Source organism: Drosophila subpulchrella, unplaced genomic scaffold, assembly GCF_014743375.2.
Source record: "Drosophila subpulchrella strain 33 F10 #4 breed RU33 unplaced genomic scaffold, RU_Dsub_v1.1 Primary Assembly Seq354, whole genome shotgun sequence".
In the NCBI taxonomy this organism is placed as follows: domain Eukaryota; kingdom Metazoa; phylum Arthropoda; class Insecta; order Diptera; family Drosophilidae; genus Drosophila; species Drosophila subpulchrella.
Genome location: NW_023665577.1, coordinates 8,947,356 through 8,971,054, shown reverse-complemented (window position 1 = coordinate 8,971,054; position 23,699 = coordinate 8,947,356). Strand labels below are relative to the sequence as shown.

Here is a 23,699-nt window from a genome sequence, read left to right as displayed (position 1 = left end):
AAAATTGGTGGGAAAATAATAAGAAATAAATTATAGCTTCGGTGTCTTTTGATATATTTTCTTATACCATTCGGAATATTACTTTTTGTATTTTTAAGAATTTCGAATTAAATTTAATAATTATAACTGCAAGGGTATACAAACTTCGGCTTACCGAAGATAACTTCCTTTCTTGTTTTGTGATCAACTCTACCAGAAACTACCATCTACCAGCATCCTTCTTGGGGCATTTTTGATGTAAACTAGTGTAATTAATGTCAAAATAATACAAAGACCGTTATATTTCTTTTTCGGAAAGATATACGGTAGTAAATTGAAATGCAACTTTATCTTAATGTCTGTAATTAGTTTTAGGTTTTCCAAAAATCGGAAAGCTCTGTACATACAACGCAAGGGTATAAAAACTTCGGCTTGCCAAAGTTAACTTAATTTCTTGTTTAAGGTAGAAATAATTGAACGTTTTAGGTTTTGGCAGGCATACTGAGTTTTTAGGGGGCTGTTAGTGGACCGGATGCAGACGGTTGCTCATCATACCACATTTATTCCCATTGAATTTAATATTTCTAGAGTGCTAAAGTCATCAGTTGGCTAATTTAATCAATCATGTCAATCAAAAGTCAAGACCCTTGGGGAAAATTTAATTTAATTTACCTGAATAGCTTGAAGCTCTCAATCCTTGGCAATCGCTGTACTGGAATATTAAGCAGCCGAGCGGGAAAGCCAGCCAGCCAATCATATAAAAAGGAAGCACCACAGTTCCCGTTCACCAGTCTGCCAACAGAAAAGTCGAGAATGGGATTCAGGAGCTGCACGCACATCCTTACTCTAGTATTGCCACTCTGGGCTTTGGCTATTTGTTTGCTTGTGGCGGTACCAGTCCCAGCCCAGACATCTAGTCTAGAAATCTCAAAACAGCAACACCGATTACAGGAATTGGGAGCGGATGCGGACCAGTCCAACGCAAACTTAGCTGAGCCATTATTCTCCCGATTCGGTGACAGACGAAACCAGAAAAATTTTGGTTTCGGGCGTAGAGTGCCTCTCATATCCCGCCCAATAATACCAATTGAAATGGACCTCTTGGTGGATAACAATGAGGATCGGACAAAAGCTAAGCGGTTTGACGACTACGGCCACATGCGGTTTGGCAAAAGGGGAGGGGATGATCAGTTTGATGACTATGGGCACATGCGATTTGGCCGGTAAGCCCAAGCCAAACATTTAGCGGAGATAAGTCATTAAGATATGTTTATTTCAATTCTGTAATCAAAAATATCGAAGTCAAGGAATACATTAGAAGATATTTATAAAGTTATACATGCTGGCATTCCAAAGTTGTTGTTGTATGTTGTATTTATTGGGGTTGTAACAAGAATATTTACGAAATAGAGTACGGCAAAAAAAAAACCATAAAGTTGCGATTTGAGGGTTGTCGCATAGGGGATGCCACCCTATAAATAGTACAAGTTTGAGAAACTTCAACTTTTAAACAAGCCAACCTCGTTTCGGTAATTGGTTATCACCATAAATATTAAAAAATCGACCGTGATTTTAAAACGCCATTGAATTAAGAAATATTTTCTCGAATTAAGAAATATTTTCTTGATTATAGAAAAAGTTTCTAAAATTTACGGAATTTCGCACTATTTTTTTTTTTTGTAAAGAAGAAGAGGAAGAATCGAATTTTTTTCTTTAACAAATGGCGAATTTTTCTTGATTTTTTTTCTTGAAATAATGGTAAATTCTTACTTAAATTTAGTAAGAAAATACCCATGTTTTAAGGGAAAAGTGACTTTTTTATACATTTTGATGGTGAAGACGTCCGGTCAATAAACAATCGTACAAAAGTACCTGGTTCGAGCCCACTCCACGGCAAGTGTACCCTTTGATTATTTATTTTTCTTTTTTTTTTTAATTTATTTAATTTTTATTCTTATTAGTTTCACTTTTCTATTTACCAAATTGTTTAAACGGTTGTTAAAAGAGTTTAGATTAGAATAAACGTTATTGGTATGCGTAAAGCTGGACCAAAAGCACCATAGCCCTCTTTAGTCATTGTATGACAAGAAGCACGCGTGGCCGAATGGTTAAGACGTCTGGCTATGGTGTGAGCAGTTTCGGGTTCGAGTTCATGCCGGGGTTGTCTGAGGTAAGGATTTTTCCATTTGTTATTTATATGTTTATAAAAAGTATTTATATAAAATAAATCTTTAATAAATTCAGGTAAATATAAAAATTTATAGACTATATTCCCATGTAAAAATTGCCATTAAAATTAGATACGGTTTTATCCATTTAAAATCCAAAATTGGTATACAAAACCAACCAAATTCCTCAAATGTAAGAAAAGGTAATCTTACATTATAAATAATTTTTTCGTATTTTAAGAAAATTTTCCTTAATTTTAAGGTTATTTACCATACATTTATGAAAAATTTGTCATTATTTCCACAAATGGCAAACCATAAATTCAAAAAATTATTTATTTAAAATAAAGGCGAGTCGCCGTTGGATGAAAATCATAGGCGATTTTCTTGATTTAACGGCGAATTTCTTGAATTAAGGTCGTTTTTTTTTGGGTGTAGCGTTCTTCCTTGTTATACCCGTTACTCGTAGAGTAAAAGGGTGTACTAGATTCGTCGGAAAGTATGTAACAGGCAGAAGGAAACGTTTCCGACCCCATAAAGTATATATATTCTTGATCAGGATCACTAGTCGAGTCGATCTATCCATGTCCGTCTATCCGTCTGTCCGTCTGTCCGTCCGTCCGGATGAACGCTGAGATCTCGGAACCTATAAAAGCTAGGCTATTGAGATTTGGCGTGCAGATTCCTGAGCTTCTTACGCAGCGCAAGTTGCAGCAGAGTGCCACGGGCACTCTAACGACCACAAACCGCCCAAAACTTTGGCTCCTATAGTTTTGATTATAGAGAAAAAATTTTAACTGAAATGTATTGTTCTCATCAATACCTATCGATTGACCCAAAAAAAGTTTGCCACGCCCACTTCATCGCCCACAAACCGCCCCCAAACTTCAAAAAATCGTAAATAAGATGATAGCTGATAGCTGAGTAACGGTTATCTGATAGTCGAGGTACTCGACTATAGCGTTCTTCCTTGTTTTTTCTTAAAAAACATTTAATTGTCCGTGTTTTTATTTATATATCGGCTTGTGCCAAACCAATTCAGGTGATAAATGTTTTAATTTACAAAAGTAATGTCATTCTTTAATCAATTAATTATTTAATTAATAAATAAAAAGCCTACATTGAGTATATCGGCTAAATTTGAAACAACATAGTGACTTTAACAACTTGGTGACTATCATAAAAAATCGAAAAAAGATCACAAAAAATATAAACGTCTACAATTTAAAATTTACCGTCTAAGGGCCGGTTTCTGGAGTGCCGGCTAACATTTTTCCGACAGGAAGGAAAATTTGTTTTGTCAAGCGTCTATGTGAGAGCTAGCACTGACAGGAGCTCAGAGGTTTCTTTTGGTTGAGACTAGAAAATTTAATCTTAATAGGCGCTGTGCAATTAGCTGTCATTTTATCGAGCCGGAAAATACTTGACAGGTAATCTGACCGTGTCAGAGTTAGCACTAACATTGACGCTCGATATAACCAAATTATCTTAGCAGGGACTTTATCTGTCCGAGAAATGTAAGCCGGCCCCTAGAAATCGACCCTAGGGCAGAATTGTGAACTTTTTTTAAGTATAAATAACTTCATAAAGCGAAACTAAAGATATGAAATAAAAACATGGAGATGCAAAAATATGTTTATAAAAAATCATTAAAACAATTTTTTGACTTTTTTTATCTAGGGGTCAAACTGTACTGGTAACTACCATTCTTCTTCTTGGGAACAACTAGTAAGCTAGTGTAAATAATACCCATCTACCCATCCAAAAATGTTTAATATCCACTATCCAAAATCTTCAATAATGTGGGCGATAGACAGACCTGAGCGTTGTTAGCGATTGTGGGCGTGCCACAAAATAAACTTGCGCTAAAAAATCTCAACTCTCTAGCTCTTATAGTTTACAAGATCGCAGCGGAGAGACGGACATGACTAGATCGACTCGGATAGTGATCTTGATCAGGAATATAAATACTTTATGAGGTCGAAAACGATTTATAGTCGGTAACGCTTTCATCTACCTGTAACATACTTTCCAAGAAACCTAATATACCCTTTTTACCATTTTTACTCGTAGAGTTAAAATGTATAAAAATTTAGTTCTATCTTACGAACATTTACAACTCAGATAAAAACGAAAAAGTTCTCTCTGTGTATGTACATTATACATATGTACATACCGTAAGTAAAAGAGCTTTAGCCCCTATATTTATCTTTCAGCACGAACATTTGAGGAACAGCTGATGTGTTTAAAAGAGCGTGACAATGAAAATGTTTTCATTATCGATGCGTTTTCTATTCTCTCAGGCTCTGTGAGAGTCACTCCATTCACTCTCACTTGGTGCTCCAACAATCGGCTCCAAAGCGACACATTCGCGGTTTGTCAGTCGGCGGAACCACTCTTCGCTTCACTGAACGCTCTTTACGATTCTGATATACACTTTTTAAAAAGGGAGTGATCTTTGAAACAGCCCCACTAAATTTGGAAGACATAAATTGCGAGATGAAGTGCCGGTATGGATGGGGTTTCCTCGGAGGTGGCGCCGGTGGCGTCAGTGGCGCAATTCTGGTCGGACTACTTTGCGGATTTTTTGTCTGCGACGTCCGTGGTGATAAGGTGGAAATAATAGAGCTTGGCAATTGGACGATAACAAATCAGAATAGATGTGAGTTCAATCGATAGGAAGCTGATTGCAAGGAGCCTTTTCGCTTCATAATTATCAATTATCAATAATCTTTAACTGTAATTGAAACTATTCTAATGTGTTTAGGAAGAGTACGTATCTCTGTGAAAGCTTTGTTATACTGATGATGATGCTTTGTATCCCTTACCTTCCTTCACAGCCCTAACCATTGCCAACCAAACGCTGCCTTCGGGAATATACAGTGCTTTTGCGCCCCAAGTGCTGGACTCGTACAACGACGTCGAACTGCGTTATCTGGCCTACGACAATTGGACCTACTCGAATCTCTTTCAATGTAAGATTCAACAACTGATTTTTTATATTTTATGCAAAAGAAAGAAAGTAAAGGAACGATATGGTTGAGTGCATGGACCATAAGATAACCGTTACTCTGTTACCCAATTTTAAAACAAGGAAGAACGAAGTCGAGTACCTCGACTATCAGATACCCGTTACTCAGCTAAAGGGACCAAAGGAAAATGGAGATATGCAAGCAGCTAAGCGAGATTGAAATGTGCCACCTACCGGCGGTAGACAGATTTAAGCGTTGTGGGCGTTAGAGTGGGCGTGGCAAAGTTTTTTTTGGATCAATCGATAGGTATTGACAAGCCCAATACATTTCAGTTAAAAATTTTTATCTAGCATGAAAATTGTGGGCGCCACAGGCTTGGGCGGTTTGTGGGCGTTAGAGTGGGCGTGGTATATTTGCGTGACAAACTTGCGCTGCGCTCAAGCCTACTGAATCTAAATCTGAAATCCCATTTCTCTATCTTTGATATTTTCCGAGATATCCGCGTTCATATTTACGATTTTTTGAAGTTTGTGGGCGGTAGAGTTGGCGTGGCACTCTGCTGAAACAAACTTGCGCTGCGTAAGAAGCTCAGGAATCTGCACGCCTAATCTCAATATCCTAGCTCCTATAGTTTCCAAGATCTCAGCGTTCATCCGGACGGACAGACAGACGGACAGACGGACATGGCTAGATCGACTCGGCTAGTGATCCTGATCAAGAATATATATACTTTATGGGGTCGGAAACGCTTCCTTCTGCCTGTTACATACTTTCCGACGAATCTAGTATACCCTTTTACTCTACGAGTAACGGGTATAAAAAGGCGACTCTCAGAAAAATTCGCCATTTTCAATAAGTGCTAAATGGGATAGAAAAGGCTTTGTATCATAGAAACGGTATTTAAATAACCTTCCATGCCAAAATGTACATGAAATAAGTTCATACTATGAGTATATTTTTCTTTTGTTTTGTCAAAATACTTATGCCCACTTTTGTAGTTTACAGCCAAAATACTCCAAGAATTTTGCCGAATAAATGAATAGGTTAAATTGAGTATATTGTAAGCTACATATCGGCAAGTTTTGAAAATGTGAAATTTTGTACAATTTAGTGACTGTAAAGCGTCTGTTGTTATCTTAAAAACTCAAACCAATTCCACAATTTTAAAGGCTAAAAACATTCACAATATTGTCTAAGGGAATAACATAAGCCTTACGTTAATCAAGTCCTCAAATTCAAATTTCATGCGCAAAACCGGTCTCAAAACAAAATCTAATTTACCATGAATTTTCTTACGATATCAACAGAAGCTTTACAGTTACCAAGTTGTTAAAGTCGTAAAGGTGTTATCAATGTTTGCTGAGTTTTAGCTCACAATCTTATTCCTTACATACTTTCCGATGAATCTGGAGTGCCCTTTTACTCTTCGATTAACGTTTATAAATATAAACAAGAGAGAACGCTATAGTCGACGTCCTCGACTATCTGATATTGGTTAATCATCTAACAAACAAGGGCCACCTCTACGATGAACGGGTTTAATTAAATACCACTGTTGATTTTAAAGGGTTATCTAATTGGTAACAAATTGGCATATTTAAATTGGTTTTGCGACTGTTATAAGAAAATGAGCTTTTGGTTGAAAACTTTCAAATCAAAATTTCACGATCTTTAAGAGGTCCTGAAAGTCCTTTAACGCCGAATTTCATAAAATCCTTTCTTCTCACAACATTTTTATTTTACGCCTCCATAACACGCTTAAACCCAATTTTGCAAAATTTTAACTCCCTTGGCTTGTACATTGGGCTGAATTAACTTGGGAATGAACTCCAATTTTAAAGCACGGATTTCAAATTTTTTTTTACGTAATAGTGAAACTATAGCGAAATTTCGCGAAATTTCCGCGAAGGTAATTTTAACGATGCGGATTTAAATTTTTTTGTACATAATATTGACACTATTGTCAATTTTAATTTTTATCTTTTTATACCCTTGCAGAGGGTACATTGATTTCAGTCAGAAGTTTGCAACGCAGTAAAGGAGACGTTTCCGACCCCCTAAAGTATATATATTCTTGATCAGTATGACTAGACGAGTCGATCTAGCCATGTCCGTCTGTCCGTCTATCCGTCCGTTTTTACGCAAACTAGTCTCTCAGTTTTAAAGCTATCGGGCTGAGACTTTCCCAAAAGTCTTATATCTTTTGCAGGTAGTATATAACTCGGAACCAGCCGGATCGGACAACTATATCTTATAGCTCCCATAGGAATAATCGAAAAATATTTTTTTTCAAAAATTATTCAAAAATCCGAAGTCACAGCACTTACACGGACAGACGGACATGGCTAGATCGACTCGGCTAGTTATGCTGATCAAGAACATGTGGGGTCAGAGACGCTTTCTTCTACCTGTTACATACTTTTCCCCAAATACAATATACCCTTTTACTCTACGAGTAACGGGTATACAAATAAACTTACCCATTACAATTTTTGTAGTCATTTTTTTTTATCTATGCGTCTAACTCTACCAGGAACTAGCATCACTCTCTTGACCCATTTTCAAAAAAATATTTTGTAAGCAGTAATTGATAAACAAAAAAACATAATTTACATTTTTACAAAATCTTCATGAAAATTTAATACGTTTAGCGTTTGGGGCGTTGCAGTGAGTGTTGCAAACTTTTTTTATGTCAATCAATAGCTATTGACGAAACCAACACTTTTCAGTTATAATTGTATTCCAGCATTTGAGCGTTACAAAGAAATAAATAGTAAGACTTAATTGTTTATTTTTTTAATAACAATCGGTACAGTCGACGTCCGTCATTACAAAGGCGGCCACATCAATCTGACATTTTACGGCATTGATACCGTGGCGGAAATCCGGCTCAACCACCAACTGCTAGGACGGACAGACAACATGTTTGTGCGCTACTCCTACGAAGTGAGCTCGTTGGTCCAAGCAGAAAACGTTCTGGAGGTTGAGATCAAATCTCCCGTACTATCTGCCTTGGCGAGAGCCCAAAATTTAAATAATTCCGTTCCGCCGGAATGCCCCAACGAGCGCTACCATGGCGAATGCCACATGAACATGTTGCGGAAGATGCAGGCCAGCTTCTCCTGGGACTGGGGTCCCGCAGCCCCCTCCGCTGGGATATGGAAAAAGGTGCAGCTAGAAATCTACGAAGTTGCCGTAATCCGCGACGTGGATGTGGACGTCAGCCTCATCAATGGCTCTTATTGGAACATGCATATTCGCTGCTACCTGGACGCAGTGGGAGAAAAGGACTTTAATGGAAGGCTTATTCTATACGCTGTGTAAGTTACCTTGCTTCGATTCTATTAAGCGCCTTACTTACGGGCATTACGAATTGCAGCGAGTTATTGGACCATCCGGTGGTCATAGACAGAAACGCATCGAATCCCATCAGTCGTTTGACGCCACTAATTGAGTTTGATCAGGCCGTGCCAATTGTGAGTACCGGTTGCTAGTTATATTGACACGAATAAGTGCACTGTCTGAATATCAGTGATATGAGCCGTATTCATTTCGCAGGAAAAAGTCGTAGCCTGGTGGCCCAATGGTTACGGTGAGCAGAAACTTTATCCGCTTCACTTCACTCTGAAGGCCTGGCTGGGCACTGAGGCGCCCGAGGTTCGTTCTAAGACCAAGTCGCACAAGTCCCTCCGAGTGGGCTTTCGCTCCCTTGAATTGGTCGAAGTTCCCGCTCCAGACGGCATAGGAAATACATTCCTTTTCCGAGTCAATGGAGTAGATATGTTTATGAAAGGTAGTAACTATATACCATCACATATCCTGCCCGAAATGCAAACGAAGGAACAGAGTAAGTCTATTTCAAAAATAAATATTTTTCACAGGGAAATCGCATAGAGATGGCACACGGCCTCCACCTAGCGGCGATTACATAAATTTCTCATAACTTTTAATGAATGATCCTATTTGTAAAATTTTTGTCATTTAGATGGGCAATGAAAAACAAAAAAAAAATACATTTATACATCTACAAAATCATTAAACAATAGACGTTTCTTTATGTATCAGAACAAAATCCCATTTACAATTTTACAAAATATTACAAAAGTTTACTAAAAATCGAAATGCTTTGTACAAACAATGCTCACACGAGAACGACCTGCAAGGGTATACAAACATCGGCCAAAAAGTGGTCGGGTACGTTAAAAAAAAAGTTGACACCACCGAAAAACAAAATATGTATATCATTTGAGGTGGAAAGATTGGTAACCAAAGACTCCAATCGAATTTAAAAAACAAATTTTATAAACCATATACCCATTTACAGCGGAATTTAATTTATAACTATTTTTCACCAATGCTGTGGCAAGGATCGTTTAAAAAGTATTTTCGCATTTTGAAACATTTTTTGAAGACTTTGCAATTGACTTCAAAATTCCGTGGGAAAAAGTTATAGCCAAAAAAAACAGTCCTTCCAATGATACCATGTGACAATGTGATGACTCTTTATTTATAGCTGCTATGTTTAACCAAGCTTTTCTTACTATATTTACCCAACTTTCGCCTTCATCTGTATTTTTGAACGCAAAAAAAATCTATTTAATTCATTTTTGTTTTCTATCCTGTGAAGTTGGCCACCTATTGAGATCCGCCAAGGAAGCGCATATGAACATGCTGCGCGTGTGGGGAGGCGGTGTTTACGAATCAGATTACTTCTACCAGCTCGCCGACAGTCTGGGCCTTCTAATTTGGCAAGATATGATGTTCGCGTGTGCCATGTACCCGGTTGGCGACGACTTCCTGTCATCAGTGCGTGAGGAGGTTCGTCAAAATGCCATACGGCTGTCGCACCATCCCAGCGTGGCAATTTTCGTAACCAACAATGAAAACGAAGCCGCATTGGTACAGAACTGGTATGGCACGCTGTTTGAAAGAGATCGCTTTGAGAGCGACTACCGGGAGCTCTACCTGGCCAATGTCATCCACGAATTAAAGCTAGTCTCGCATCGCTCTCGACCCCAGCCACTAGTCTCATCGCCCTCCAATGGCAAGGCCAGTGAAAAGGAAAACTACATTTCTAGTGACCCCCAGGACAATCACAATGGCGATGGTAAGAAGTCCCTATATTAAAAAGTGATGCTTCGAAACTGATATCATCCATAGTACATTTCTACGACTACACAAAGGACGGCTGGGACCCAGAAATTTATCCACGTCCTCGATTTGTTAGTGAGTACGGCTTTCAGAGCTTTCCAGGAACATACGCCTGGGAGCGCAGCAAGAACGGCGATGACGACCTTCTTGCTCTTATTAGACACCGCCAGCACCATCCGCTAGGAAATATTCCCGTAATCGCTTTGGTGGAGAGACACCTTCCGCTCCCCTTGCCAGAGGATGATAACTATGCCAATGCACTGATATACTTCAGCCAGATCGCTCAGGCCATGGCCACCAAGGTGGAAACGGAATTGTACCGCAGCCTGCGGGATACCCCTCACAAAACCATGGGCGCCCTTTACTGGCAGCTAAACGACGTATGGGTGGCGCCATCCTGGTCCGGCATAGATTTCTACGGCAACTGGAAGGTGAGCTGTAATTGTATTACAATTACTACGATCATGAACCATATTATTAATTTAAGACAGCAGCCGCCATCAGAGCAGATTTTGGGGTACACATCTTATCTGCCGGCCCTCTGGCAGTGCTCTGTCAACACTCTCATACTACTTATTTAAGAACGCTCCAGACTTGTTGTCTTTCCGTCCGCATGAACGTCGAGACTACGGAACACTTTTTACAAAGTGCACCTTTGTTTTAGCAGGTTCTAACATCCAAACTTGGAACTTGGAAACTTTTCCCGAAAAAGGATTTGCAATGGTCGCAAAAACTATAAGTCCAATAGATTAAATTTTTTTTTTCTACTTATAACGGGGGTTTCAATAAGATCGAAACAAGCGTTTTTCACAGTTTAAGTGCTAGAACTAAAAATCAAATTAATATTTAAGTATTCTAATAATAATTCTATTCAAAAATATCATTCTCTGTCTCCCCACTACAGATTCTTCATTACTGGGCGCGCGACTTCTTAGCGCCGATTGCCATCGTAGCTCTCTACGAAAGGTCCACGGACTCGCTAAACATCTCACTTATTTGCGATTTACCGGAGGTGGACACGGGGGAACTCAATGTCGTGGCTAATGTTCATTTGTGGTCTCAGCTGCTGCCGCGCCAATCAACCACGTGGGAGGTTACCCTTCGCCCCAATGGCGTGCACTACGACAAGGTCATTCCCATTTCTGATCTTCTAAAAGGGCAATTCACTAAAACAAACTCATTCCTGGAGTTTCAACTGCGTCGTGGCCGTGAATTGATCTCCAGGACCTACTTCTTCCCCAGCAGCATTACCGCTGCCGTCGGAATCGAAGATCCCGATCTAGAGGTAAGTAAGCCCTGCATAAGCTAGACACAGAACCTAACCTAACATCCACCTCCGCAGTACAATATCGCCTCCGTAACCTGCCTCAATACCACCGATGTCATACGCAACAGCGTAAGCATCACCATCCAAGTGAAGCGCCCAGCTGTGTTTGTGTACCTGGAGTTGCTAAAGCCGTACCGCTACACGCTGTCTGAGAACGGATTTATGCAGACCGCGCCGATGCACGTCGTCTATCTGACTTTTGACGAGCCTACATGTCACCGAAATCTACGCAAAACGGACCTACGGGTGCTAACCGTCAACGACTTTATGAGATAGACCGACACGACTTCCTTGACAACTTTAATTCAACTTTTATAAATAGCTTAACAATAATCAAATCAATAAATATAATTAGCCGTTGAGCACCAACACCCGTCGATTTGGTTCACAACTAACGCAATTATCGGTCGAAGCTGGGCATCTGAGCCCTCGGCGGCGTGTAACCCTCTGGATATGGCACCAACTGGTTATTCAGGACGCGAGCATTGCGCCAGGTCTTCACTTTGTCCTCGGCGCTGTCCGGCACTCGGACGCCTTCGATCAGCGTCACAGCGGGACCGTCCACGACGCTGTGGGTGCTCTGGCCGATGGGATTGTGGTGTGGGCTCCCGTACCCTCCAGTTTGCCCTGGACGTCGAGTGTTGTTGGGTGTGGCGACTCCTGCGCTGGCCGTCACCACCACGGAGTGCGGCATGTAGGTCACGTACTTGGTCTTCTGCGGCAATGTGTTGTAGTTGTGCTTGGTAATAAGATTTTGCGGCCTGTATCCGTGGCTCGTCCCACTGTTGGCGTAGGCTCTATTGTCCCTGTACTCATGGAGGTCGGATGCAGCAAACTCCAAGTCCCTGGGAAAGCTGACCGCCGATCCCAGCCCCAATCGCTGCATCCTTGGAAGTGTATCCACAGATTCCGTACCGAAAGATTGCCATTGGCGGTCTGCCGCCAAAGATAAGTTTTTGCGTGAGACTGAAGAGGTTGGGAACTGGACGGGGGAACGAGCGGGTTGCCAGGACACGTCTGTGGCAAACTGACGCCCCCTGCGGGATTCTCCCTGCGCGGCCTGGTATTCCTCCGCCTTACTCTGCGCCTTGGCCAGCTGCAGCTGGATAAGTTTGACTTGGCGCTGCTCCGCCTCTTCCTTGCGCTGCCGATAGGAGCCTATCTGCTGGGCCAGCTCACTTTGCTTCAGCAAAGCCGGGCTGTGTTCGAAGCTAAGCTGGCGACCACTGGACTTGCTCTTGGGTGGACTTAGAAGCCGCTTGACGTCAGCGCTTCGCACAAAGAAGGAGCCAGCAGCGTTCTCAGCTCGCGCTTTGCGGCTGTTCTTGCCGACCAAAATTTCGACATCGTCGCCCTTGCTGGACTTGACATTTACCACTCGCACATTGGAGGGATCCAGGTTACGGCCAAAGCGGAGCTCCGCCCGAATCAGGGATGGCTTTCCAGTTACGATTGGACTGCGGCCTTCGTTGAACTCCGACAGGGACACACAGCCCGCCAAGCAAGCCGTGAGAACAATAACAACATGCCATCCCAAGCGGCGTGACATTGCCATCATCTGGTAATATTCGTTAGCTGTAAAATGGGAGTGATATAGAGAATAAGCTATTGTTTGGATAATTTATTTTTAGTTTCATTGGTCGCGTTCAGCAGAACAAAAACGATAGTTCTGCTGAACGCATATGATTGCTAATCATAATGCAAAAATGCTTATATCATGATCAGTCAAAAAGGAGCGTAAAAAAAGTAAGTAACCTTTTCTTGATACATGATTTTAAAAACATTTGAATTGCATAGTGGAATTTTTCAGGTAAAATGTTTAACTTTTACGGTCAGAGAAACAAACTGAGAACTGATCCATAAGTTCCATCAGATCAGATACCCGTTACCCTCGCACTAATTGAACACCACACAAAAGCGCCACCTATCGTTCATTCCTATGGGCTGTTTATAAGATTTCACCAAATCGCCACAAAGCGTGAAACCTAGGTGCCTAGGTAAAGAGGCGATTTGCTGCACGAATATATCTCCTTTCCTCGTACTCTATCGAATTTGCTAATCATTTATTATTGCTTGATAAAAACTTTTTTAAGGATGGTTCGATGATAATAATGACCGATTACACAATTAATAGGAACAAAATATCATTTAAATATGTAACAAACATTTAAAAATGTGGGCGTTTGAGGGCTTTAGAGTGGGCATGGCACCCGGCTGAAGCAAACATTCTAGCTCAACTATGTTTATAATTAGTTAAGAGAGTAGCGAGTATCTCATATTCTTGTCTTTTGTTTTATGGTTTTTGCATGCGTTTTTCTTCGCATAAAAATATGTTCCATTTAAATAAATTAAAAATTTAATTGACTCTTTTTTTGAGTAGTGTACTAAATATAATAATTCATACCGTTCAGACCGTTAGGACCAAAGATATAGCATCGTATAACAACTACCTTTCGCTATCCAAGCATCAAATATATAACTTTAAAATGGTTTTGTGGTGGATTCCTAAACTATAAGTCCGTTTATTCGCAAGCTAGTCTCTTAGTTTTAAAGCTATCGGGATGAAACCTTCCCAATATTATAACTTTGGTGTTTTTTGACATAATAACCTCTACTCATAAGAATATCATTCTTTTAATAGTTCAGAATTTTGAATAAAATTTAAATCAAATCGGACGACTTTATCATATAGCTTCTATATGAATGATCGGATAAAAAATAATACATAGACCGTTATATTTCGTTTTCGGTAAACATACACGGTAGTAAGTTGAAATAGAACATTATCTTAAAATTTTTGTTATTAGTCTTTATTTTTCTAAAAATCGGAAAGCTCTGTATATATGTACAATGCTCCCACGGGAAACATCGGCGTGCCGAAGTAAGCTTCCTTTCTTGTTTTTTTGTAATCTGCATTTTCGGTGATATTTTGGATCACTCCTTGTGGGGCAAGGATAGTTGATTATAACATTTGATAACACTGATTTTGTTGAACTTTATATATAGTTTTCATGGTGCCAGTGGTGATTGCACCTGTTCAAGAAAACTCGATGACTTAAGATGTAGAAATACTTTTTTGTTCAAGCCGCTGCCATTTCCCCTGTAATCAAAATTTCGTTTTTACATTTGTACTTGGATACCCCGTTCTCCCGCAATCATGTCCACACTCATAGAAATTTATTTCTAAATTCGCTTTATTAAATCTACTTTTCATCCTTGGTTTTAATAAAATTCGTTCTAAAACCGGTATTGAGCTTTGGTCAACTCTAGGGTGAATTTTCTTGAACTGAAAAAGATTTTTCCGCTTTTAGGGTGGACTGTCATAAATGAAAGGTGTTTTTTTTTCTAAAATCAAGGGAACATTTTTTGGTTTCCGATCTCATTCGAAAGGTATTGACCAAACCAATATATTTCTGTTAAAGTGTTTATTCTGGCTGGAATCTCTAGAACCTACATGATTAATCCCAAAATTCTAGGTTATACACATAGCAGTTTCAGGGTTACAGGGTTAACTGAAAAATATAAGCGATACTGCGCTTAAAAGGTAATAGAATTCCGCTGGTATCGCCAAGCCACCTTTTTATACCCGTTACTCGTAGAGAAAAAGGGTGTTCTAGATTCGTCGGAAAGTAAGTAACAGGCAGAAGGAAGCGTATCCGACCCCATAAAGTATATATAGTTTTAGTCAGGATCAAATGTACTTAATATCAGTATTTCGTTCTTCGAAATTTGTACTGAAAGTCAATGGATTTTTTTGAGTTCAAAGTAAATCAATTAAAGTGCAAGTTATCAACATTTTCTGTCTGCTGTATACCTCAGGCAAAGGGTTTAAATTTATTAAAATAATTATTTTCGGTCCCTGGTTAAAATCCAGAGCGAGGTCTGGGACACAAATTTATTGTGTCGTATTTATTGTATACGTTTTAGATCACCATATACGTTTAATTATGAACATTCAGTTTGAACAAGCACACTAGGCGTAAAAGACTTCCCCGAATAAAAATCGCATTGTTTATTTTCTTTGGCCGGTAATTATTTAATGGGCATGCCTGACTGCCTATGTGAAAAACAGGTTCTTTGCCGGCACGCAGAGGTAATACCGCTCAACACCAAGTCTATGACTGCTCCAATGCAGTTCTGCTGCATTTGCGTGTTTTTGGTGGGTGCGTTGGGCTCAGAAAGCGAAACATCAATTAATAACTGCAACTTTCGTTGCTACTCTGGCATGCGGAAATCACTGAAACCTATTGGCAGTAGAGGGATTGACGCTTTTGTCTACTTTTTATACCCGTTACTCGTAGAGTAAAAGGGTATACTAGATTCGTCGGAAAGTATGTAACAGGCAGAAGGAAGCGTTTCCGACCCCATAAAGTATATATATTCTTGATCAGGATCACTAGCCGAGTCGATCTAGCCATGTCCGTCTGTCCGTCTGTCCGTCTGTCCGTCTGTCCGTCTGTCCGTCTGTCCGTCTGTCCGTCTGTCCGTCTGTCCGTATGAACGCTGAGATCTTGGAAACTATAAGAGTTACAATACTGGGATTAGGCATGCAGATTCCTGAGATTCCTGCGCAGCGCAAGTTTGTTTCAAAAGAGTGCCACGCCCACTCTAACGCCCACAAACCGCCCAAAACTGTGGCTCCTACAGTTTTGATGCTAGAACAAAAATTTTAACTGAAATGTATTGTTCTCATCAATACCTACCGACTGACCTAAAAAAAGTTTGCCACGCCCACTTTAACGCCCACAAACCGCCCACAAACTTCAAAAAATCGTAAATATGTACGCGGATATCTCGGAAAATATCAAAGATAGAGAAACGAGATTTCAGATTTAGATTCCGTAGGCTTGAGCGCAGCGCAAGTTTATTACGTGAATATGCCACGCCCACTCCAACGCCCACAAACCGCCCAAGTCTGTGGCGCCCACAATTTTCATGGTAGATAAAAAATTTAAACTGAAATGTATTGGTCTCGTCAATACCTATCGATTGATTTAAAAAAAACTTTGCCACGCCCACTCTAACGCCCACAACGCTTAAATCTGTCTACCGCCGGTAGGTGGCGCATTTGCTGCTTGCATATCTCCATTTTCCTTGGGTCCCTTTAGCTGAGTAACGGGTATCTGATAGTCGAGGTACTCGACTATAGCGTTCTTCCTTGTTTTAAGTGCATTGATTTAATCTCCAGCGGAAATTTTATATTTAAGTACATTCAGTGTGTGGCGCCATCTCTTTAAAAAATCATATCACTAGTTTGATTCAAAAAAATATAAGTTCAATTAGGATGCCATCTATAAGCCGAAAGTCTTTTTTTCGTAAATTAAAAATGTTTTCAGCTCGATTAAGATGCGGCTTGATGCACACACAGATGAAGCAACCCAGTATTTATACCCGTTACTCGTAGAGTAAAAGGGTATACTAGATTCGTCGGAAAGTATGTAACAGGCAGAAGGAAGCGTTTCCGACCCCATAAAGTATATATATTCTTGATCAGGATCACTAGCCGAGTCGATCTAGCCATGTCCGTCTGTCCGTCTGTCCGTCTGTCCGTCTGTCCGTCTGTCCGGATGAACGCTGAGATCTCGGAAACTATGAGAGCTAGGCTATTGAGATTTGGCGAGCAGATTCCTGAGCTTCTTACGCAGCGCAAGTTTGTTTCAGTAGAGTGCCACGCCCACTCTAACGCCCACAAACCGCCCAAAACTGTGGCTCCTACAGTTTTGATGTTAGATAGAAAATTTTAACTGAAATGTATTAGTCTTGTCCATACCTATCGATTGACCCAAAAAAATTTTTTCTACGCCCACTCTAACGCCCACAAACCTCCCAAGAAAAAAAGCTATGACGTCAGAGCCAGACAGTGCGAAATGTTTTTACGCGTGTATGTGTGTGTATGTAAATAGTTGCCGGCCGAACTTAGCGGCAAAGAGAAAAGCACTGCCGGCGCTCAGAGAGAGCAAAGTGCGCGGCTAACTTATTCTATTGAACAATGAATTTGTCACGCCTACCCTAACGCACACAACGCTTAAATCTGTCTTCCGCCGGTAGGTGGCGCATTTAAATCTCGCTTTGCTGCTTGCATATCTCCATTTCCCTTTGGTCCCTTTAGCTGAGTAACGGGTATCTAATAGTCGAGGTACTCGACTATAGCGTTCTCCCTTGTTTTCTTTTTGGGATGTGGAGTTTCAATCGTGATTTTAGAAACATAGTTTTTTGACAATATGACTTATTATTGACCCAAGATTGTGTTCCCCCAAACTGATTTATAAAATTTTTACGTCTATACCAATGTACAGAATTCTAGGCAGCTTTGAGATTTTTGTCCAACAACTCTGTATTTATATCCGTTACTCATAGGGCTTAGTTCTTGGTCGGGATCAGGATCAATACACGAGTCGATCTTGCCATTTACGTCCGTCCTCTTGAGTTCTGTGGGAAGATGGGACTTTAGATTCAGTGCGAGAGAAATGGAGACATGCTTAAAGCAACTCTGCTTTTTTTACTTACACACCTACCCTATAGCGCCACCTATTTTCTTCTTCTATAGCGGCCCCCAGCGGCTTGCTGACGTATTTGCTGCATGTGGCTTGCAATCTCGATTGAATTGCAACATTTTAATAATTTGTTGGTTATAACTTTAGAATGATTTCATTAATTTTTGGCATGCTGATGGCGCTAGACGGGTTTTAGTGTTATAGTCGTTTGTGGGCGTTGTACCCTTCTGAAACAAACTTGGGCCAAGTCCCAACATTCTAGTTCTTATAGTATCCGAGATCTCAGCGTTTTAAGTTTACGGCTGTTAAAGTGGGCGTGATCCTGATCAAGAATATACATATATACTTTATGGGGTCGAAAACGCTTCCTTCTACCTGTTACATACTTTCCGACGAATCTAGTATAACCTTTTATTCTACGAGTAACGGGTATAAAAATGGTTGGTATGCTTACTATTTGAATATTATATAAAATTTCATATTTGTGCATAGATTGCCGTATTCCTCAAAATACGGCCGTTAACGATAAAATACCGTAATTTTTCGTTAGATCTGCACTTTTCGTGCATTACTTTGAAAAGGTGTTTTGGCTTTCTGTTCCTCTGGTTCAGTGGTCGGCACACACATACCATCACAAGTTTGCCTTGCATTAGTGTGAGTGACACGAAGTTGGCGCGCAGCGCTCTGACGCCTGACGTTTCTCTGTTTTGCACTGAAATTCTCTGCCGCAGCAGCAAAAAAGCGCGCCGAAGCTGAGAAAAAAAGACCCGAAGACCCATGCCGAAGTCATACGAACATCTACGTTATACGTAAGCGAGCAGAGGATGGACAGAACACTTCCCTGTGCTACTAGATAGGCCGCTGCTCTGATTCATACCAACAAAATTGCTAGGGACTGGAGTTTGAAATTTCAATCGCCTTAAAAGATATGGCCATTAGAAATAAAATTGGTATTTAAAACTTTTACTCGCTATATTAGGTAAATGCGAGCCAAGCCAAAAAAACCGTAATGGGGCTTAGCTAGTTTTGATGGGTACTTTCCGACCCTAAAAATGTTGCACAGTGTAATCAATACCAAATCCCATTTATACTTTTACAAAAAGTTGAAACATTTTGGCGACAGGCCCTTTTTCCAGTTTTTAACAAACGTGTGGGGCGTAGGAACCTCTTGAATCTGCATGACTAGTCCCAACCATCAATCATCTGTCGTTACTAAGATCCCAGCATTCATACGGACGAACAGACAAGCTGCCGAAAATGGTAACATCGAAGTGATCCTGATTAAATATGACTTATGATATAATAAGCCATAACATGCCATAAATCATACTGTTCAAAGTACACTTTTACTCTTCAAGTAACGGGTATACAAATTTATTTGATTTACAGGACAGATCATTTTTTTCTATCATCGGAACCGATTTCTGTGAGCGGTCAATGGAACAATTATCTGATATTTTATATTGATAATTATTTTTATGATTGGGCGCTGACTATGATGTTACGCATGCGTCATAGCGACGCGGGCAACAATCAAATAAGCAATTAATAAAGACAAATCGGCCGACAAATAGCAAAAAGAAAAAAAATTAAGTAAATTGAAAATTGCATTTTTAATGCGAATGTGCGCACCAAAGTTCGCGACCGCGTTTAAAATTGCGACAGGGACTGGCGCAGACAATAGAGCTCTGAGTGGCTAGCCAAGAGACGGCTTGTCGACCCAAATCGCTGCGCTCTGCTCGGCAAGACTTTCACTTTCAACTCGACGCGCACGAGTGCACCAAGTGACGGTAATACCGTAGGTTGCGAACCTCACACCCGAATTGAGCCAAACAAATTTTCATTACTGTACCGAGAAGTCTTAAGAATTATGGTAAGGAAAAACGTTGCTGCTAGCATACTTCTCTTGTAATCAAATTTTAATTTTTCGTGATTTTATTAAAAACAAAGCTCTACGATTTGCCATCAAAATAAGGGAATTTAAGTAAGCGTTATGGGTTTTAAAATAGTAAAGCCCAAAACAGCTTCAAACATTGTTTGGAAAATCACCACTTAAAATGGTATAATAACTGTCAGATACCCATTACTTAGGTAAAAGATGGATTTATGCAAGCAGCAAAGCTACTTTACATTTCCTCTTAAAGAATGGTCCGATTTAAACAATTTATAGATAGGTATTGACACACAAAACAGAATCACAATTTTACAAAATCTTTAAAAATGTGGGTTCCAGACAGATTTTAGAGCTATAGGCTTTTGTGGGCGTTAGAGTTGGCGTACCAAACTTTTTTAGGTCAATCGATAGGTATTGACAAAAAAAATAGTTTCTGAGATCTCAGCGTTCATACGGACGGTCAGATAGACGGACATGACTAGTTCGACTCCGCTAGTGATCCTGATCAAGATTATACATATGTCCAGTGGGGAGCAAAGGTGAGTACAAGTTTGCAACTATTGATGGTTGGTTCGCTTAAAAAATTTATTTATATTTTAGTTTTAAATTTGATTGTGCTTAAGACGTAATTAAGAAATGTAGTTTAAAACTTTGAGGAACATAAAAAATATAAGATGCCTTCTGAAGGACTCGAACTCTCACGCCACTCAGACTGCTGGGCTACCCATTTTTAAACATTTTGGTCGATTTTTAGGCGAATCGCCCATTTGAAAAGTTGAATCAACAAATGTTGAAAGATTCCCCGCTTAATTTAGAAAAGCTAAAAGCTCCGATTAAAACAGCCAAAATTTAGATAAATAGGAAACTTTATTTTTAGAACGAATTTCATTTAAGAGCCGAAAAATGTATAAAATCTGCTAATTCATTTTAAAGTTATGGGCAGTTAAATTCCTCGCATATATGTGAAGTGCGTTCACTTAATCGGATGCAGTCGCTTTGCCGGATATATATCGATCTCTCTCACACTCCCTTTGGCTTAGTAGCGGGTATTTCATAGTCGAGGCACTTCACTTGTTTAGGCATAAAATCGAACCCACTGTAAACCGCAAGAGCTTCAAAACGAGTTTGAATTTGCCTTGCCGCAATATCTGAGGCAAAAGCCACCGTCGCTATAGTGCTTCAAGAGTATAGTGCTTCGATAAAGAGAGATTGGACTCTTTCCTCGCCGGCACTTAAGTGCAGTGACCAATACGCGGAGGCTCAAAAGTCTTTACTGTTTTGGTGCGTTGCGTCTTTTTCGGTCACTTTCGGCTATTCAGGATTACATCACTGATTCGACGAGAGATGTGGGACGATAAGAGAGCTGCGGAAACGCTGTCACATGGTCATAGGTGGTGCATAACAGCGGCAACGCGATTTGGGGTCGAGTGTTGAAATGCAACCTGCAATTATAATTTTCCTCGATTTTAATCGTCGGAAATTAGAGCCGGCCATTTAGCTGTTCGCGTGCAGCGACCGCTGCGGCTTTAAAGGATTCGCATTCCGACGTCTTTTGCATTCAAAATTAGGCACAATCAGTCGTCTCACACTTAATGACGGGCCTCTAGCATATGACGCAACTTCGATTCGAAGTGCGGCATAGAATATGTGGCTCGGCGACTGTCTTTCTTTGACTCCCCGCGCGAAGGGGAACCCATTAACTTCTTTGGGCCCATGTCAGGTGTCAATCAAGCTAAGCTTGCCTCGCAACGCGTCGTGCATTGTGAGGAGTTTGGACAACAAAGGCTGAATTTAAATAGCGAACACGCCCACAAGTGCTCCCCCAGCTGAATGCATCTGAACTTAAGTGGTCGGTGGCATTGACACAGAGAAAAATCAGATAGACCATTTATATTTTCGAACATAAAAATTTGAATAATACTATTTGATTGCCAAACAAAATATAAATAATTGCTTTGGCCAGCAAAAGTTAAACAAATCATACGGTAGTTTTAGATTAATACCTCTAATTTTGTAAGCATTTTATAATTCATTTAATATTTCATATTTTGCGGCTTTCTTTTTCAGTGCAATCCGAAGCCAGGCAGTTCAACGGTCGCTGGCTCTGCCTCTTGCTATTGACAATTGTGATTATTTCTGTTGCTACTAGATGGTGCAGTTGCTGTCGCCACTGCCATGTGCGAAATGCAAATGAAACAGTGGTTAACGAAGCTACATAGCTGCTACTTTGACTTGTAATACTTTTTACTTTACTTTTACTTTTTATGATTAACATTTTCCACCCAAAGTTGAGAAACTTAACATGCTCTTGGCCCGTTGTTCACTTATCCACATTCGTACTTTTTGCGCAGACTCTGCGCAATGAAATGAGAAATCCCAGAGATCGTAAACTGCGAAGTTGGCGCACTCGCTAAAATGATTTTTTTGTCTTCTGAGCCATCATCTTTTAATCACCTGCGTTAGTCATCGAGCCCCACCGTCCCCACAATACGGCCCCTTAGCTTTTCACCGACCTGGGTGTTGCAATTGAAAGTGAAACTCTTCTTAATTTTAGCTCCGAGTCAAAGGTTGGTGGGCCTGACAGAGTCCAGAGTCTTTGGAGGCCCACGCACGATCTGGAGTGTGAAATGTTGTCATCGTGCGGATGAGTGCGCAACTCGAGTGCGGAGTTACTTGAGTCACGGACAGCTAAACGAATTTTATTTGGGGTAGGTCGGGCAGCAGCGAAGGAAAAACTGGTTCTATGTCTGAAGAGTCTACCACTGAAGTCTCTCCTACCACCAGCTCTACAGGGGTTTCCCTGAAATTTCTCAAGAGTCTTATCGACGACCAAGGGCCTTAAGCCCACTTTCTTCCCAACATTATGATCGACGGCACTTATTCAAACACAAAAGATCAGATCAGATATAATACTCATTGATGAAACACAGTTGGCGAATAGCACTCATACGCAGCGTGTTACGCATCTGCCTTTTTCTGCGTAATAAACTCACTTTTCTTTTCTGGTAAACTCGACGTGGCTACAAACGGTTGCGAACGCTCAGCTTTTTCCGCTACACAGGATGTGATCGGAATAATGGAGCTCAAATTTAGGTTTTCTCAACGGCGGTGGCGACTTCAAAGTGCGACAGATCGCAGCGCGAACACAAATACAACTGACGGCGAATGAAAAACGCTTGCTTGCAAGTAAAAAAGCATCCAGCTGGAAAACAGCAAAAAAAAGTAAAAATTATTATGTATACATATGTTTGGAGGCCGACGGCGCAGTGGTCGTGGCAGCAGCAGCAGAGCACCAGCAAACAGCGAAGGTAAATCCGGCAATAACAACGATGCCAGCGCTAACGAACGCAGCTAGAGATACTTAACCAGCACTCGTACTCAGTCAATAGCTGGACGCCAATCCCGCCCGGTACCGCCCCATCGCGTCCCCCCAATCCGCCCGCCATCTCCACCAAACGGGCCCAAAAACGCAAAAGTCGATTCGAGGGTAAAGCCATCTCCAAGACAAGGCGAAATTGCTCTTGAAAACAGTATCTTTTGTTGAGACCGAGACTGAGTCGGCTAACAAAGCTGAGGCAGGCCAAAAAGAGGCAGCCGAAATGAGCGAACAATTGCGCAATTGCTGCCAGCGAGCCGGCGGCATCGGCAACACCAGCACTCGTTGTTATCGATGTACTATGGGACAAACGACCATTTTGCGGCCTAGTTAATAAC

General features: G+C 40.6%; 3 protein-coding genes across 3 annotated transcripts; 2 read left to right on the top strand and 1 right to left on the bottom strand.

Annotated features, from left to right (window-relative positions):
* Positions 1-776: 776 nt before the first annotated feature.
* LOC119560476 (drosulfakinins) lies at positions 777-1,328 on the top strand. The gene has a single exon (XM_037873936.1). It carries the CDS (start codon positions 793-795, stop codon positions 1,204-1,206), a length of 414 nt encoding a protein of 137 aa, XP_037729864.1. The 5' UTR covers positions 777-792; the 3' UTR covers positions 1,207-1,328.
* A 3,196-nt stretch (positions 1,329-4,524) lies between these two features.
* LOC119560474 (beta-mannosidase) lies at positions 4,525-11,968 on the top strand. Its single transcript, XM_037873934.1, has 9 exons — positions 4,525-4,809; positions 4,988-5,122; positions 7,935-8,439; positions 8,499-8,595; positions 8,678-8,966; positions 9,747-10,226; positions 10,280-10,701; positions 11,175-11,555; positions 11,613-11,968. The coding sequence occupies exons 1-9, from the start codon at positions 4,647-4,649 to the stop codon at positions 11,871-11,873; spliced, it is 2,733 nt and encodes a 910-aa protein (XP_037729862.1). The 5' UTR covers positions 4,525-4,646; the 3' UTR covers positions 11,874-11,968.
* On the bottom strand, positions 11,893-23,145 carry LOC119560475. The gene is made up of 2 exons (XM_037873935.1): positions 22,979-23,145; positions 11,893-13,172 (listed from the first exon to the last, which is right to left on the bottom strand). The coding sequence occupies exon 2, from the start codon at positions 13,153-13,155 to the stop codon at positions 11,998-12,000; it is 1,158 nt and encodes a 385-aa protein (XP_037729863.1). The 5' UTR covers positions 13,156-13,172; positions 22,979-23,145; the 3' UTR covers positions 11,893-11,997.
* Positions 23,146-23,699: the final 554 nt, after the last annotated feature.

Excerpts from the sequence above, each read along its gene's own strand:
- LOC119560475 (XM_037873935.1), bottom strand. The coding sequence starts at position 13,155 with ATGATGGCAATGTCACGCCGCTTGGGATGGCATGTTGTTATTGTTCTC.
- LOC119560474 (XM_037873934.1), top strand. The coding sequence starts at position 4,647 with ATGAAGTGCCGGTATGGATGGGGTTTCCTCGGAGGTGGCGCCGGTGGC. Across the intron at positions 5,123-7,934 it reads CTACTCGAATCTCTTTCAAT|TCGACGTCCGTCATTACAAA; the intron begins GTAAGATTCAAC and ends CAATCGGTACAG. Across the intron at positions 11,556-11,612 it reads TCGAAGATCCCGATCTAGAG|TACAATATCGCCTCCGTAAC; the intron begins GTAAGTAAGCCC and ends CCACCTCCGCAG.
- LOC119560476 (XM_037873936.1), top strand. The coding sequence starts at position 793 with ATGGGATTCAGGAGCTGCACGCACATCCTTACTCTAGTATTGCCACTC.